This window comes from Netta rufina (assembly GCF_964035555.1).
Source record: "Netta rufina genome assembly, contig: SCAFFOLD_149, whole genome shotgun sequence".
Lineage (NCBI taxonomy): Eukaryota > Metazoa > Chordata > Aves > Anseriformes > Anatidae > Netta > Netta rufina.
The window spans coordinates 1-15,336 of NW_028168885.1; the positions used below are offsets into that span (position 1 = coordinate 1).

At 62.2% G+C, this 15,336-nt stretch overlaps 3 protein-coding genes across 3 annotated transcripts; 1 reads left to right on the forward strand and 2 right to left on the reverse strand.

Annotated features, from left to right (window-relative positions):
• Window positions 1-3,163: 3,163 nt before the first annotated feature.
• Window positions 3,164-4,387, forward strand: LOC311221755 (uncharacterized protein; the record flags this gene model as incomplete). The annotated part of the gene is made up of 1 exon (XM_084307144.1): window positions 3,164-4,387. The coding sequence occupies one exon, from the start codon at window positions 3,164-3,166 to the stop codon at window positions 4,235-4,237; it is 1,074 nt and encodes a 357-aa protein (XP_084163270.1). The 3' UTR covers window positions 4,238-4,387.
• A 2,783-nt stretch (window positions 4,388-7,170) lies between these two features.
• LOC311221754 (uncharacterized protein) lies at window positions 7,171-9,091 on the reverse strand. Its single transcript, XM_084307143.1, has 2 exons — window positions 8,924-9,091; window positions 7,171-8,806 (listed from the first exon to the last, which is right to left on the reverse strand). The coding sequence occupies exons 1-2, from the start codon at window positions 9,026-9,028 to the stop codon at window positions 7,232-7,234; spliced, it is 1,680 nt and encodes a 559-aa protein (XP_084163269.1). The 5' UTR covers window positions 9,029-9,091; the 3' UTR covers window positions 7,171-7,231.
• LOC311221756 (uncharacterized protein) lies at window positions 9,028-13,866 on the reverse strand (the record flags this gene model as incomplete). The annotated part of the gene is made up of 6 exons (XM_084307145.1): window positions 9,028-9,039; window positions 9,104-10,287; window positions 11,674-11,713; window positions 12,126-12,214; window positions 13,665-13,733; window positions 13,842-13,866. The coding sequence occupies 6 exons, from the start codon at window positions 13,864-13,866 to the stop codon at window positions 9,028-9,030; spliced, it is 1,419 nt and encodes a 472-aa protein (XP_084163271.1).
• Window positions 13,867-15,336: the final 1,470 nt, after the last annotated feature.

Consider the following 15,336-nt stretch of genomic DNA (forward strand, 5'->3'; position numbering starts at 1 on the left):
CCCTTTTTCCCCCCCTCCCCCCCCCCTTCACCTCCTTTTGTTGCCGCGAGACCGGAAGTCGACGCAAGCCCCGCCCCCTTTAGCCCCGCCCCTTCCTCCCTCAAGCCCCGCCCCCTCCACCGGAAGCCCCTCCCCCTCCCCCCCCCCCCTTTCCCCAGGTCCTAGCGCCCGCCGCGGAGCCCCCCCAGGTAAGCGCCCCCCCCCCCCCCCTCCAACAAAAAACCCCAAAACCCCCCGAAATCACCCCAAAATCCCCCCCCCCGCTTCCCGTGGTGCACCGCGGGGCCCCCCCCGCCTTCCTCGGCCCTTCCCGTGGTGCTTTGCGGCCCCCCCCCGCCTGCAGCCCCCCCCCAAATTCCAGCCCCCCCCCCAAATTCCAGCCCCCCCCCTCCCTTCCTCCCTGCCCCCCCCCTCTTTTTTTATCCCCCCCCCCCCCTTTTTCAGCCCCCCCCCGGCATTGCCCCCCCCCTTCCCGTGGTGCATTGCGGCCCCCCCCCCTTAATTACGACCCCCCTTAATTACGCCCCCCCCCCCTTAATTACGACTCTCCCCACTTAATTTGTGCCCCCCCCCATTAATTTGTGCCCCCCCCATTAATTTGGGCCCCCCCCCATTAATTTGTGCCCCCCCCCATTAATTTGTGCCCCCCCCCATTAATTTGGGCCCCCCCCCCATTAATTTGGGCCCCCCCCCTTTAATTTGTGCCCTCCCCATTAATTGGCGACCCCCCCTCTAATTGCGGCCCCCCCCTTAATTTGCAAACCCCCCCTTAATTGGCGACCCCCCCCTTTAATTTGTGGACCACCCCCCCATTAATTTGCCCCCCCCCCTTTAATTTGTGCCCCCCCCCTTAATTACGACCCCCCCACTTAATTTGCTACCCTCCCTTAATTTATGGACCCCCCCCATTAATTTGCCCCCCCCCCCCTAATTTGCAACCCTCCTTTAATTGGCGGCCCCCCCTTAATTGGTGCCCCCCCCCTTAATTACGACCCCCCCACGCTTATTTTGTGACCCCCCCTTTAATTTGTGACCCCCCCATTAATTGGCGACCCCCCTTTAATTGCAGCCCCCCCCCCTTAATTCGCGACCCCACCCCCTTAATTTGTGACCCCCCCCCCCTTAATTGGCAACCCCCCCCTTTAATTGCTCCCCCCCCTTAATTTGCGACCCCCCCCACTTAATTTGTGGACCCTCCCCATTAATTTGGGCCCCCCCCTTAATTTGTGACCCCCCCCAATTAATTTATGGACCCCCCCCCCTTAATTTGTGACCCCCCCCTTTAATTTGTGCCCCCCCCCCTTAATTACAACCCCCCCACTTAATTTGCTACCCCCCCTTAATTCATGGACCCCCCCCATTAATTTGGGCCCCCCCCTTAATTTGCAACCCCCCCCCCTTAATTGCGGCCCCCCCCCCTTTAATTGCGACCCCCCCAACAGCACCCATGGGTGCAGAATAGGGGCGCCCCCCCCCCCCCCTCACCCCCCCCACCCAGCGCCGTGGTTTCTCCCCAGGGGGCCATGGAGGGGCGCCAAGATGGCGCCCGTGGGGGCCACCAAGATGGCCGCCGAGGTGGCACCCAAGGGACCCTCGACGGTGGCACCCATGGGGGGCCACCAAGATGGCGCCCAAGGGGGCCACCAAGATGGCGTCCGTGGGGGCCACCAAGATGGCACCCGTGGGGGCCACCACGATGGCGCCCAAGGGGGCCACCAAGATGGCACCCAAGGGTGCGTCCAAGATGGCACCCAAGGGACCCTCAACGATGGCACCCAACGGGAAGTCAGCGACGGCACCATGGGGACCACCAAGATGGCGCCCAAGGGACCCTCAGTGACGTCACCCATGGGGACGTCAACGATGGCACCCATGGGGACCTCGGTGGCACCCAAGGGACCCTCAACGATGGCACCCAAGGGACCCGCAGTGACGCCACCCATGAAGATCTCAATGATGGCACCCAAGGGACCCTCAACGATGGCACCCATGGGGGCCTCGGTGGCACCCAAGGGACCCTCAGTGACGTCACCCATGGGGACCTCAATGACATCACCCATGGGGATCAAGGTGGCACCAAGGGACCCTCAATGACGTCACCCGTCGGCAACTCAACGACGTCACCCATGGGGGCCACCAAGATGTCACCCATGGGGGCCTCGGTGGCACCCAAGGGACCCTCAGTGACGTCACCCAAGGGACCCTCAACGATGTCACCCATGGGGACCTCGGTGGCACCCAAGGGACCCTCAACGATGACACCCAAGGGGACGTCATGATGGCACCCAAGGGACCCTCAATGACGTCACCCAACAAGACCCTGATGACGTCACCCATGGGGACCCCAACGATGTCACCCATGGGGACCCCAATGACGTCACCCAAGACCCCGATGACGTCACCCATGGGGACCCCAACGATGTCACCCATGGGGGCCACCAAGGTGACACCCAAGGGACACTCAACGATGACACCCAACAAGACCTCAATGACGTCACCCAAGACCCCAATGACGTCACCCAAGACCCCAGTGACGTCACCCAAGACCCCAACGACGTCACCCATGGGGACCCCAACGTCCCCGTGTCCCCAACGCCCCCCCCAAGCCGGGGCGCCGCTGCCGGTGGCCCCCCGGCGCCGAAGCCACCGGGGCCACCACCAGGTCCAGGAGCGCCACCAGCAGGGCCCGAGGGGCCCCCGCGGGGCCACCTGCACCCATGGGTGCCACCACCAGGTCCCGTGGGGCCACCAAAGCGTCCGGAGATGCCACCACCACCAGAGGGGCCACCACCCGGGCCCGTGGGGCCACCACCTCCAAAAGCACGCCGCACGCGCCCGAAAGCCCCGGAGACGCCACCAAAACCCCCCGAAATAGCACCAAAACCCCCCGAAATAGCACCAAAACCCCCGGAGGTGTCACCAAAACCCCCGGAGGTGTCGCCAAAACCCCCAGAAATGTCACCAGAACCCCCAGAAATGTCCCAAAAGCCTCGAAGACGCCACCGAACCCCTTGAAGACGTCACCGAAACCCTCGGAGATGTCACAAGACCCAAGAGATGTCACCAAGACCCCAAGAGACGTCACCAAAACCCCCAGAAACGTCCCCAAAAACCCTTGAAGACGCCACCGAACCCCTTGAAGACGTCACCGAAACCCTTGGAGATGCCACCAAAACCCCCAGAAATGTCCCAAGACCCCCAAAGACGCCACCAAAACCCCAAGAGACATCACCAAAACCCCCAGAAATGTCCCCAAAACCCTTCAAGACGTCACCAAAACCTCCAGAAATGTCACCAAAAGCCTTCAGGACGTCACAAAACCCCCAGAAATGTCCCCAAAACCCTTCAAGACGCCACCAAACCCCATGAAGACGTCACCAAACCCCCCAGAAATGTCCCCAAAACCCTTGGAGACGCCACCAACCCCCTTGAAGACGCCACCAAACCCCATGAAGACCTCACCAACCCCCTCGATGACGTCACCAACCCCCTCGATGACCTCACCAACCCCCTCGATGACGTCACCAACCCCCTCGATGACGCCGCCCCCGCCCCGTGCTCCTCCTGCCCTCGCCCCTCTCCCCCTTTCCCCTGCGCCGCCTGCCCCAAATCCTACGGCACCCTCTCCAAGCTCGCCATCCACCAACGCGCCCACACCGGCGAACGCCCCTTTTCCTGCCCGGATTGCCCCAAATCCTTCGCCGACCCTTCGGTTTACCGCAAGCACCGGCGGGGCCACGCCGGCCTCCGCCCCCACCGCTGCGCCGCCTGCCCCAAAGCCTACGCCGAGCGCAAGGACCTCCGCAACCACCAGCGCAGCCACACCGGCGAGCGCCCCTTCCTCTGCGCCGAGTGCGGCAAGAGCTTCGGCCGCTCGTCCTCCCTCGCCTGCCACCAGCGCATCCACGCCCCCCGCAAGCCCTACGCCTGCGGCACCTGCGGCAAAGCCTTCACCCAGCTCTCCTCCTACCAGAGCCACCAGCGCGTCCACACCGGCGAGCGCCCCTTCCTCTGCCCCCAGTGCGGCCGCACCTTCGCCGACCCTCCAGCTACCGGCGGCACCAGCGGGCCCACCAAGGGGTCAAGCCCTACGGCTGCGGGGAGTGCGGCAAAGCCTTCCGGCAACCCGCCGACCTGGCCGTCCACCGGCGCACCCACACCGGCGAGCGGCCCTGGCGCTGCGGCGAGTGCGGCAAGAGCTTCGTGGCCTCCTGGGACCTCAAGAGGCACCGGCTGACCCACAGCGGCGAGCGGCCCTGGCGCTGCGGCGAGTGCGGGAAGGGCTTCGGCGAGCGGGCGGCGCTGGGCAAGCACCGCCGGACGCACTCGGGTGAGCGGCCCTACGCCTGCGGGCGCTGCGGGAAGGGATTCGGCGGCGCCTCGGGGCTGCGCAAGCACGAGAGGACGCACGGGAAGAGGGAGGGGGGCCAGGAGGGGCGGCGGGGGGCGGCGGGGGCTAGCGCGGCCGAGGTTTGGCCACCGAGGGGGTGGGAGGAGGTGGCGGGCGCGATGTCGGGGCGCCGACGGGACGCAATATGGCCGCCGTTGGGCATGACGTGGCCACCGGTGTTGGGCGTGATATGGGGACTCCATCGGGCCACAATATGGCCGCTGTGGGCCACGACATGGCCGCCGGTGTTGGCCACAATATGGGGACTCCATCGAGCCACAATATGGCCGCCGTTGGGCACGACATGGCTGCCGGTGTTGGGCACGAGATGGGGGCGCCGCCGGGCCACAATATGGCCGCCGTCGGCCACGACATGGCCGCCGGACTCGGTCCCAACGTGGCCACCGGACTTGGAGTCAATATGGCCGCCGGACTTGCCCACAACATGGCCGCCGCGCCGGGAGCCATCATGGCCGCCGCCTCCGAGCACAACATGGCCGCTGCCGCCGCCGTCGGGGGACCCATGGACTGTGGGGGTCTCAACATGGCCGCCGCCTTTGGTGCTCCCAATATGGCCGCCCCCAGCGTGGCCACGCCTAATATGGCTGCCCCCAGTGTGGCCACACCCAATATGGCCGCCCCCAGCGTGGCCACACCCAACATGGCCGCCCCCATGGGAGGCCCCAACATGGCCGTCCTCGGGGCGGGCCCCAAGATGGCCGCCCCAATGGGAGGAGCCAATATGGCCACCCCCATGGTGGCCACACCCAACATGGCCGCCTCCAACATGGCCACACCCAATATGGCCGCTCCCAATATGGCCACCACGAACATGGCCACGCCCAATATGGCTGCCTCTAATATGGCCACACCCAACATGGCTGCCCCCAACATGGTCACGCCCAATATGGCTGCTCCCAACACACCCAACATGGCCACGCCCAGCTTGGCCACATCCAGCCTGGCCACACCCAATATGGCCGCCACAAACATAGCCACGCCCAATATGGCCGCTCCCAACACACCCAACATGGCCGCCTCCAATACGGCCACACCCAATATGGCCACCACGAACATGGCCACGCCCAATATGGCTGCTCCCAACACACCCAACATGGCCACGCCCAGCATGGCCACACCCAATATGGCCGCCACAAACGTGGCCACGCCCAATATGGCCGCTCCCAACACCCCCACGCCCAATATGGCCGCCATCAACATGGCCACGCCCAACATGGCTGCCATGAACACAGCCACACCCAATATGGCCGCCCCCATCGTGGCCACACCCAACATGGCCGCCCCCCTCCTCCCCGCCCCCCCCAACATGGCCGCCGGGGGGGCGTGCCCCGCAGGCCCCACCCCCCGGAGCCCCGCCCCTTCGGCTGCCCGCTCTGCCCCAAGCGCTTCGTGGCGAGGGCGGGGCTCCGCAAGCACCAGCGACGTCACGGCCACGCCCCCTCCCCGCAGGCCACGCCCCCCTCCGCCGTGGGGGCGGAGCCTCACCCCGGCCCCGCCCCCTGATGATGGCTCCGAGAGGGGGCGGGGGCCGCTCCTCAAAGCCCCGCCCCTCCTGGGACCGTAGGGGCGGGGCCTCCCGAGCCTTTCCTTATTTGGATGTGTGTGGGGGGGTGGGGTTGGGGGGCGGGGCTTGCCGAGGCCACGCCCCCTCGGTGGTTGTTGGCAATAAAGGGGCCGAGCAGTGACGCAGCCTCGTCAATGGGGGGGGGGGGGGAGGGGACACGGGGGGGGGGGGGGAGGGGACAGAGCCCGTGAGGGTCACGTGACCGAGGGGACAACACCCTGGGGACACCCCCGAGGGGACAAAGTGACCGTGGGGGACACCCCAAGGGGACACCCAAGGGTGCCACCACCCCAAGGGGACACCCAAGGGACCCGAGTGTCCCGGTGCCACCACCCTGGGGTCCCAACATGTCCTGGTGCCACCACCCCAAGTGACCCCAAGTGACCAAGGTGCCACCACCCCAAGGGGACACCCAAGGGACCCAAGTGACCAAGGTGCCACCACCCAAGGGACCCCAAATGTCCTGGTGCCACCACCCCAAGTGCCCAGGGTGCCACCACCCCAAGGGGACACCCAAGGGACCCAAGTGTCCCAGTGCCACCACCCTGGGGTCCCCAAATGTCCTGGTGTCACCCCCAAGGGGACACCCAAGGGACCCACGTGTCCCAGTGCCACCACCCTGGGGTCCCCAAATGTCCTGGTGCCACCACCCCAAGTGACCAAGGTGCCACCACCCCTGGGGACCACCCAAGGGTGCCACCACCCTGGGGACCCACCCGTCCCCAAAGGGACCCCCGTGTCCAGGTGCCACCACCCCGAGGACCCCAAATGTCACCCCAAAAGGTGACCGAGGTGCCACCACCCCCTGGGGACACCCAAGGGCCCCCCCCGTGTCCCGGTGCCACCCCCGCGGTGTCCCCGCAGCCACTCTCCAGCTCTGGGCTCACCCTCTTTATTCAAGCCCCGCCCCCCAACGCCTCCCAGCCAATGGCTGCGGAGCACGCCCGCGGCGCGGCCAATCACCGCGCAGGATCTGGGCCACGTGACGTCATCCCCCCTCTCAGCCAATCCCGTGCCAGTATCCCCTCCCCGCCCCCTCCCCCCCCCCCCCAACCACCGTCCAATCCCGTGTCAGCCTGCCCCGTTCTAACCAATCCCCTTCAAGCCCCGCCCCCTGCTCTCAGCCAATCCCGCCCCTCCATCCGCCCCCGCCCAATCCCCGCCCCTCCCACCCACCCCTCTCAGCCAATGGCGTCGCGGGGGCGCTGTCCCCGACCAATCAGGAGGCCCCGGGGCGAGGCTCCGCCCCCCCGGCGTCATTCGGGGGGCACCTTTGGGTGCTCCTCCGAGGCCTCCAGAGCTGGGGGCACCCCAAGGACCTGCACCCTTGGGTGCTCCCCAGGGACCTGCACCCTTGGGTGCTCCCCGAACTGCTCCAGATCTTGGTGACCCCCAGGGGTCCGCACCCTTGGGTGCTCCTCCAAACCTTGAGGAACCCCAAGAGTCTGCACCCTTGGGTGCTCCTCCAATGTATCCAGATCTTGGTGACCCCCAGAAGTCTTCACCCTTGGGTGCTCCTCAATCATCTCCGGATCTTGGTGACCCCCAGGGGTCTGCACCCTTGGGTGCTCCTCCAAACCTGGACGCACACCAAGAGTCTGCACCTTTGGGTGCTCTTCCAATGTCTCCAAATCTTGAGGAACCCCAAGAGTCTTCACCCTTGGGTGCTCCTCAATCACCTCTTCTCCTTGACGCACCCCAAGAGTCTTCACCCTTGGGTGCTCTTCCAACACCTCCAAACCTTGACACAACCCAACAATCTTCACCCTTGGGTGCTCCTCAATCATCTCCTGTCCTTGGTGCCCCCCAAAAGTCTTCACCCTTGGGTGCTCCTCAATCATCTCTTGTTCTTGACGCAACCCAACAGTCTTCACCCTTGGGTGCTCCTCCATCATCTCCAGATCTTGGTGACCCCCAAGACTCTTGGTCTTTGGGTGCTCTCCCAAGGTCTCCAAATTTTGATGCACCCCAAGAGTCTTCACCCTTGGGTGCTCCTCCAAATCTTGAGGAACCTCATGAGTCTGCACCTTTGGGTGCTCCTCCATCATCTCCTGTCCTTGGTGCCCCCCAAAAGTCTTCACCCTTGGGTGCTCCTCTAAATCTTGATGCACCCCAAGACTCTGCACCCTTGGGTGCTCCTCTAAATCTTGATGCACCCCAAGACTCTGCACCCTTGGGTGCTCCTCCATCACCTCTTGACCTTGACACAACCCAAGACTCTTGGTCTTCGGGTGCTCCTCCAACACCTCCAAACCTTGACGCACCCCAACAACCTTCACCCTTGGGTGCTCCCCCACCCCCTCCAGATCTTGGTGCCCCCCAGGAGTCTTCACCCTTGGGTGCTCCCCAATCACCTCTTGTCCTTGACGCAACCCAAGACTCTGCACCCTTGGGTGCACCTCCATCATCTCTAGATCTTGGTGCCCCCCAAGATTCTTCACCCTTGGGTGCTCCTCCATCATCTCTAGATCTTGGTGACCCCCAGGAGTCTTCACCCTTGGGTGCTCCTCCATCACCTCTTGACCTTGACTCAACCCAAGACTCTTGGTCTTCGGCTGCTCCTCCAACACCTCCAAACCTTGACGCACCCCAACAACCTTCACCCTTGGGTGCTCCCCCACCCCCTCCAGATCTTGGTGCCCCCCAGGAGTCTTCACCCTTGGGTGCTCCCCAATCACCTCTTGTCCTTGACGCAACGCAAGAGTCTTCACCCTTGGGTGCACCTCCATCATCTCTAGATCTTGGTGCCCCCCAAGAGTCTTCACCCTTGGGTGCTCCCCCACCACCTCCAGATCTTGGTGACCCCCAAAAGTCTGCACCCTTGGGTGCTCCTCCAAAGTCTCCAAATCTTGATGCAACCCAAGACTCTTGGTCTTCGGGTGCTCTTCCAACACCTCCAAACCTTGACGCACCCCAACAGTCTTCACCCTTGGGTGCTCCCCCACCACCTCCAGATCTTGGTAACCCCCAGAAGTCTGCACCCTTGGGTGCTCCTCCAAAGTCTCCAAATCTTGAGGAACCCCAAGACTCTTCACCCTTGGGTGCTCCTCCATCACCTCTTGACCTTGACTCAACCCAAGACTCTTGGTCTTTGGGTGCTCTTCCAACACCTCCAAACCTTGACGCACCCCAACAACCTTCACCCTTGGGTGCTCCCCCACCCCCCCCTCCCCCGCCGCCGCCGCCGCCGCCCCCTGCGCCTCCTCCAGATGCACCCGCTCGTGGGTGATGAGGTTGGAGCTCTGGCTGAAGCGCCGGCCGCAGCGGGCGCAGCCGTAGGGCCGCTCGCCGGTGTGGGTGCGCCGGTGCTGCTCCAGGTGGGCGCTGCGCACGAAGCCCTTGCCGCACTCGCCGCAGCCGTAGGGCTTCTCCCCGGTGTGGATGCGCTGGTGCCGCACCAGGGTGGAGCTGACGCCGAAGGCCTTGCCGCACTCGCCGCACTTGTAGGGCCGCTCGCCGGCGTGGGCGCGCCGGTGGAGGGCCAAATTGGAGCGCAGGGCGAAGGTTTGGCCGCACTCGGCGCAGGCGAAGGGGCGCTCCTCGCCGTGAGCCCGCTGGTGCCGGGCCAGCGCCGAGCGCAGCCCGAAAGCCCGGCCGCACTCGCCGCAGCGGTGAGGTTGCAAGCCCAAATGGAGGCGCCGGTGCTTGGCCAAGGTGGCCCCGTGGCCGAAACGCTTGCCGCACTCGCCGCAGGCGAAGGGTTTCTCGCCGCTGTGGCTGCGCTGGTGCTGGATGAGCTCCGAGCTCTGCACGAAGCCCTTGCCGCACTCGCCGCAGCGGTAGGGCTTGTCGCCGCCGTGGGTCTTGCCGTGCTTCAGCAGGTTGGCGCGTTGGGCGAAGGCTTTGCCGCACTGGCCGCAGCGGTAGGGCCGCTCGCCCGAGTGGCCGGCCCGGTGCTGGAGGAGGTCGGAGCTGCGGTAGAAGGCTTTGCCGCACTCGCCGCAGCGGTAGGGCCGCTCGCCGGCGTGGGCGCGCTGGTGTTTGAGGAGGTTGGTGCTCTGGCTGAAGGCCTTGCCGCACTCGCCGCAGGCGTAGGGGCGCTCGCCGGTGTGGGTGCGGCGGTGCTGGGCCAGGTTGGAGCTCCAGCCGAAGGCTTTGCCGCACTCGCCGCACTTGTAGGGCCGCTCGCCGGTGTGGGTGCGGAGGTGCTGGGCCAGGTGGGAGCGTTGGGCGAAGCGTTTGCCGCACTGGCCGCAGGCGTTGGGGCGCTCGCCCGTGTGGCTCCGCCGGTGCCGTTCCAGCTTGGACCACTGGGCGAAGGATTTGCCGCACTCGCTGCAGATGTAGGGGCGGCCGCCGGACGCGCCGGCTGCTGGGGAGGGAGGAGAAGGGGCAACGGGGAGGGTAACGGGGTGGGGAGAGCCCCCAAACCAACCCGAGGTGTCCTAGAGGGACTTGGGAACCTAGAACCCAACTTCAATCCCATAAATGTTGGCCAAGTGGATCCTAAATGCGTCAACTTTTCCTTAAAATCCATCCCAAGGTGTCCTATAGGGTCTTGGGGGACTGGATCCCAAGTTTTAACCCCAAAATGTTGGCCAAGAGGATCCTAAATGCATCAACTTATCCTTAAAATCCGTCCCAAGATGTTCTATAGGGTGTTGGGAGCCTAGAACCCAACTTTTAACCCAAAAATGTTGGCCAAGAAGATCCAAAATGCCCCGTTCTAGACTTTAAACCCATCCCAAGATGTCCTAGAGGGTCTTGGGAACCTAGAACCCAACTTTTAACCTCAAAATGTTGGCCAAGTGGATCCTAAATGTGTCAACTTATCCTTAAAATCCATCCCAAGGTGTTCTATAGGGTCTTGGGGGCCTAGAACCCAACTTTTAACCCAAAAATGTTGGCCAAGAAGATCCTAAATGCCCCGTTCTAGACTTTAAACCCATCCCAAGATGTTCTATAGGGTCTTAGAACCTAGATCCCAACTTTTAACCTCAAAATGTTGGCCAAGTGGATCCTAAATGCATCAACTTATCCTTAAAATCCGTCCCAAGATGTTCTATAGGGTGTTGGGAGCCTAGAACCCAACTTTTAACCCAAAAATGTTGGCCAAGAAGATCCAAAATGCCCCGTTCTAGACTTTAAACCCATCCCAAGATGTCCTAGAGGGTCTTGGGAACCTAGAACCCAACTTTTAACCTCAAAATGGTGGTGAAGAGGATCCTAAATGAGTCAACTTATCCTTAAAATCCATCCCAAGGTGTCCTATAGGGTCTTGGGAGCCTAGAACCCAACTTCTAACCCAAGAACGTTGGCCAACAAGATCCTAAATGCCTCGTTCTAGATTTTAAACACATCCCAAGATGTTCTATAGGGTCTTGGGAGCCTAGAACCCAACTTCAATCCCATAAATGTTGGCCAAGAAGATCCTAAATGCCCCGTTCTAGACTTTAAACCCATCCCAAGATGTTCTACGGGGTCTTGGAACCTAGATCCCAAGTTTTAACCCAAAAATGTTGGCCAAGAGGATCCTAAATGCGTCAACTTATCCTTAAAATCCATCCCAAGGTGTCCTATAGGGTCTTGGGAGCCTAGAACCCAACTTTTAACCCATAAATGTTGGCCAAGACAATCCAAAACTCTTCGATCTATCCATCAAACCCATCTCAAGATGTCCTATAGGGTCTTGGGAGCCTAGAACCCAACTTCAATCCCATAAATGTTGGCCAAGAGGATCCTAAATGCTTTGCCGCACTTGCTGCAGATGTAGGGGCGGCCGCCGGACGCGCCGGCTGCTGGGGAGGGAGGAGAAGGGGCAACGGGGAGGGTAACGGGGTGGGGAGCGCCCCCAAACCAACCCAAGATGCTCTATAGGGTCTTGAGAGCCTAGAACCCAACTTTTAACCTCAAAATGTTGGCCAAGAAGATCCAAAACTCTTCAATCTATCCTTCAAACCCAACCCAACGTGTCCTATTGGGTCTTGGGGGACTGGATCCCAAGTTTTAACCCCAAAATGGTGGCGAAGAGGATCCTAAATGCATCAACTTATCCTTAAAATCCGTCCCAAGGTGTTCTATAGGGTCTTGGGAGCCTAGAACCCAACTTTTAACCCAAAAATGTTGGCCAAGAAGATCCAAAATGCCCCGTTCTAGACTTTAAACCCATCTCAAGATGTCCTATAGGGTCTTGGGGGCCTGGAACCCAACTTTGAACCCATAAATGTTGGCCAAGAGGATCCTAAATGCTTTGCCGCACTCGCTGCAGATGTAGGGGCGGCCGCCGGACGCGCCGGCTGCTGGGGCGGGAGGAGAAGGGGCAACGGGGAGGGTAACGGGGTGGGGAGCGCCCCCAAACCAACCCAAGGGGTCCTATTGGGTCTTGAGAACCTAGAACCCAACTTTTATCCCAAAAATGTTGGCCAAGATGATCCTAAATGCGTCAACTTATCCTTCAAACCCATCCCAAGGTGTTCTATAGGGTCTTGGGGGTCTGGAACCCAACTTTTAACCCAAAAATGTTGGCCAAGAAGATCCTAAATGCCCCATTCTAGACTTTAAACGCATCTCACGATCTTCTATAGGGTCTTGGGGGCCTAGAACCCAACTTCGAACCCAAAAATGTTGGCCAAGAGGATCCTAAAGTCTTTGATCCATGCTTCAAATCCATCCCAAGGTGTCCTATAGGGTCTTGGGAGCCTAGAACCCAACTTCTAACCCAAGAACGTTGGCCAACAAGATCCTAAATGCCCCGTTCTAGACATTAAACCCATCCCAAGATGTCCTATAGGGTCTTGGGGGACTGGATCCCAAGTTTTAACCCCAAAATGGTGGCGAAGAGGATCCTAAATGCGTCAACTTATCCTTAAAATCCATCCCAAGATGTTCTATAGGGTGTTGGGAGCCTAGAACCCAACTTTAAACACAAAAATGTTGGCCAAGAAGATCCTAAATGCCTCGTTCTAGACTTTAAACCCATCCCAAGATGTCCTAGAGGGTCTTGGGAACCTAGAACCCAACTTTTAACCTCAAAATGTTGGCCAAGAGGATCCTAAATGTGTCAACTTATCCTTCAAACCCAACCCAAGATGTTCTATAGGGTGTTGGGAGCCTAGAACCCAACTTTTAACCCAAAAATGTTGGCCAAGAAGATCCTAAATGCCCCGTTCTAGACTTTAAACCCATCTCAAGATGTTCTATAGGGTCTTGGGGGCCTAGAACCCAACTTGTAACCTCAAAATGTTGGCCAAGAGGATCCTAAATGTGTCAACTTATCCTTCAAACCCATCCCAAGGTGTTCTATAGGGTCTTGGGGGTCTGGAACCCAACTTTTAACCCAAAAATGTTGGCCAAGAAGATCCTAAATGCTCGTCTCTAGACTTTAAACCCATCTCAAGATGTCCTATAGGGTCTTGAGGGCCCGGATCCCAACTTTTAACCCCAAAACGTTGACCAAGAAGATCCTAAATGCTCTTGAAACAATCCCAAAATATCCTATAGGGTCTTGGGGGCCCAAAACCCAACTTTTAACCCCAAAAACATTGGCCAAGGAGGTCCTAAAACCCTCGATCCACCCCTCAACCCCATCCCAAGGCATCCTATAGGGTCGGGACCCCCCCCCAACCCCCATTTTTCCTCCCCCCCCCGGGATTTTTTGGGGTGTCCCACAAATGGGGGTCCCCTGGGGGGGCTCTGGGGGTGTTTTGGGGCCACCCCACCCCAAAATTTTTTTTTGGGGGGGGGTCTCACCTGCTGGCAGCTCCTTGGGGGCGTCCTCAGCGGCTCCGGGCGCCCCACTCGGGGTGTCCATGGGGCAGTCTGGGGGGGGGGGGGACACAAATTTAATTTTGGGGGGGGATTTGGGGACCCCAAAATGTCCAAAACACCCCAAAATACCCCAAAATTTGCCTCCCCCCCGCCCCTTACCCGCGGGGCCAGCGCTGGCCTGCATCGTCCTCGGGGGGGGGGCTGCAAAGGAGAGAGAGGGGGGGGTCAATGGGGGGGGGGGGGCAAGTTTTGGGGGGGGTCCCGAGATTTTGGGGGGGTCCCCAAATCCTGGAGGGGTCCCCAAATCCTGGGGGGGGGTCCCCAAATCCTGGGGGGAAGTCCCCTAAATTTTGGGGAGGGGGTTCCCTAAATTTTGGGGGGGGATCCCTAAATTTTGGGGGGGGGTAGGGGGGGATTTTGGGGGGGATCTTGGGGGTTTTGGGGGGGTTTGGGGGCTTCTGGGGGGGTCCCCAAATCCTGGGGGGGGGTCCCTAAATTTTGGGGGGGTTGGGGGGGATTTTGGGGGGGGTCTTGGAGTTTTGGGGGGATCCTGGGGGGGTTTTGGGGGGGTTCCCAAATGCTGGGGGGGGGTCCCTAAATTTTGGGGGGGGTTGGGGAGGATTTTGGGGGATTTGGGGGGTTCCTGGGGGGGGTCAGGGGGATTAAGGGGGGGTCCCCAAATCTTGGGGGGGGTCGGGGGGGTCCTGCGGGGGGTCAGGAGGGGCCTGGGGGGGTCCCCAAGCACTGGGGGGGGTCAGGGGGGTCCTGGGGGGGTCCCCAAATCTTGGGGGGGGTCGGGGGGGTCCTGGGGGATTTGGGGGGGGTCCTGGTGGGGGTCCCCAAGGCTCGGGGCCTACAGGGGGGGGGGGATTTTGGGGGGGGGGGGGCGCCCCCCAAGCGTCGCTGCCGAGCGAGAGGGACCCGGGGGGGGGCTGGATCCGGTGCTGAGGCCCCGCCCAGCCCTGACGTCACTTCCCGTCCCCCCCCGCCCCCAAAAAGCCCGGGTTTCCCCCCAAAATGCCGCCCTCCCCCCCCCCCACCACCACAAAGAGGGGCCGGGGGGGGCTCCGCGCATGCGCAAGGGGCGGCCACGCCCCTCCGGGAGCGAGCCACGCCCCCTTTTCCCTCCCCCTAGCAACGCGCGGCACTTCCGCATAGCAACGGGGGGCTTTGAGTGACGGCTTCACCATGGCAACGCCCGCCCCTAGCAACGCCAGGCCCCGCCCCTTAGCAACGCCCTCCCCCTAGCAACGGCTCGCCCCGCCCCTTAGCAACGCCCCTTCCCTAGCAACGCCGCCTCCCCCTAGCAACAGGGCGGAGCCAGCGCGGCGCCGATTGGCCGCCGGCGGGCGGGGTGGGCGTGGCCGGCGGCGGCGCCGCTGATTGGCCAGCCGGCGCCACATCCGGGCACCGCGGGGAGCGGCGGGAGCGGCGGCGGCGCCGGGGGGGGGAGGGGGAGGTGAGAGCGGCCCCCGGGGGCTGTTGTTGTTGTGTCCCCCCCCCCCCCCCCCGTTGCCATGGCAACCGTCGCCCCTAGCAACCGGCCCCGGCGCCGTCTCCATGGCAACGGCGGGGAGCACGGGGGGGGGAGGGGGGAGGGAGCTGGGCCCTGGCTCCTTGTTTTGGGGGGGGGGGGGGAGGGTTTGGGACCCCC

Bases quoted from the DNA above. Each gene is read 5' to 3' on its own strand.
- LOC311221754 (XM_084307143.1), bottom strand. From the start codon at position 9,028: ATGGAGGAGCACCCAAGGGTGAAGAGTCTTGGGGTTCCTCAAGATTTG. The intron at 8,807-8,923 runs GTGGTGGGGGAG...GAGACTTTGGAG, and splicing joins GGGGTTACCAAGATCTGGAG to GAGCACCCAAGGGTGCAGAC.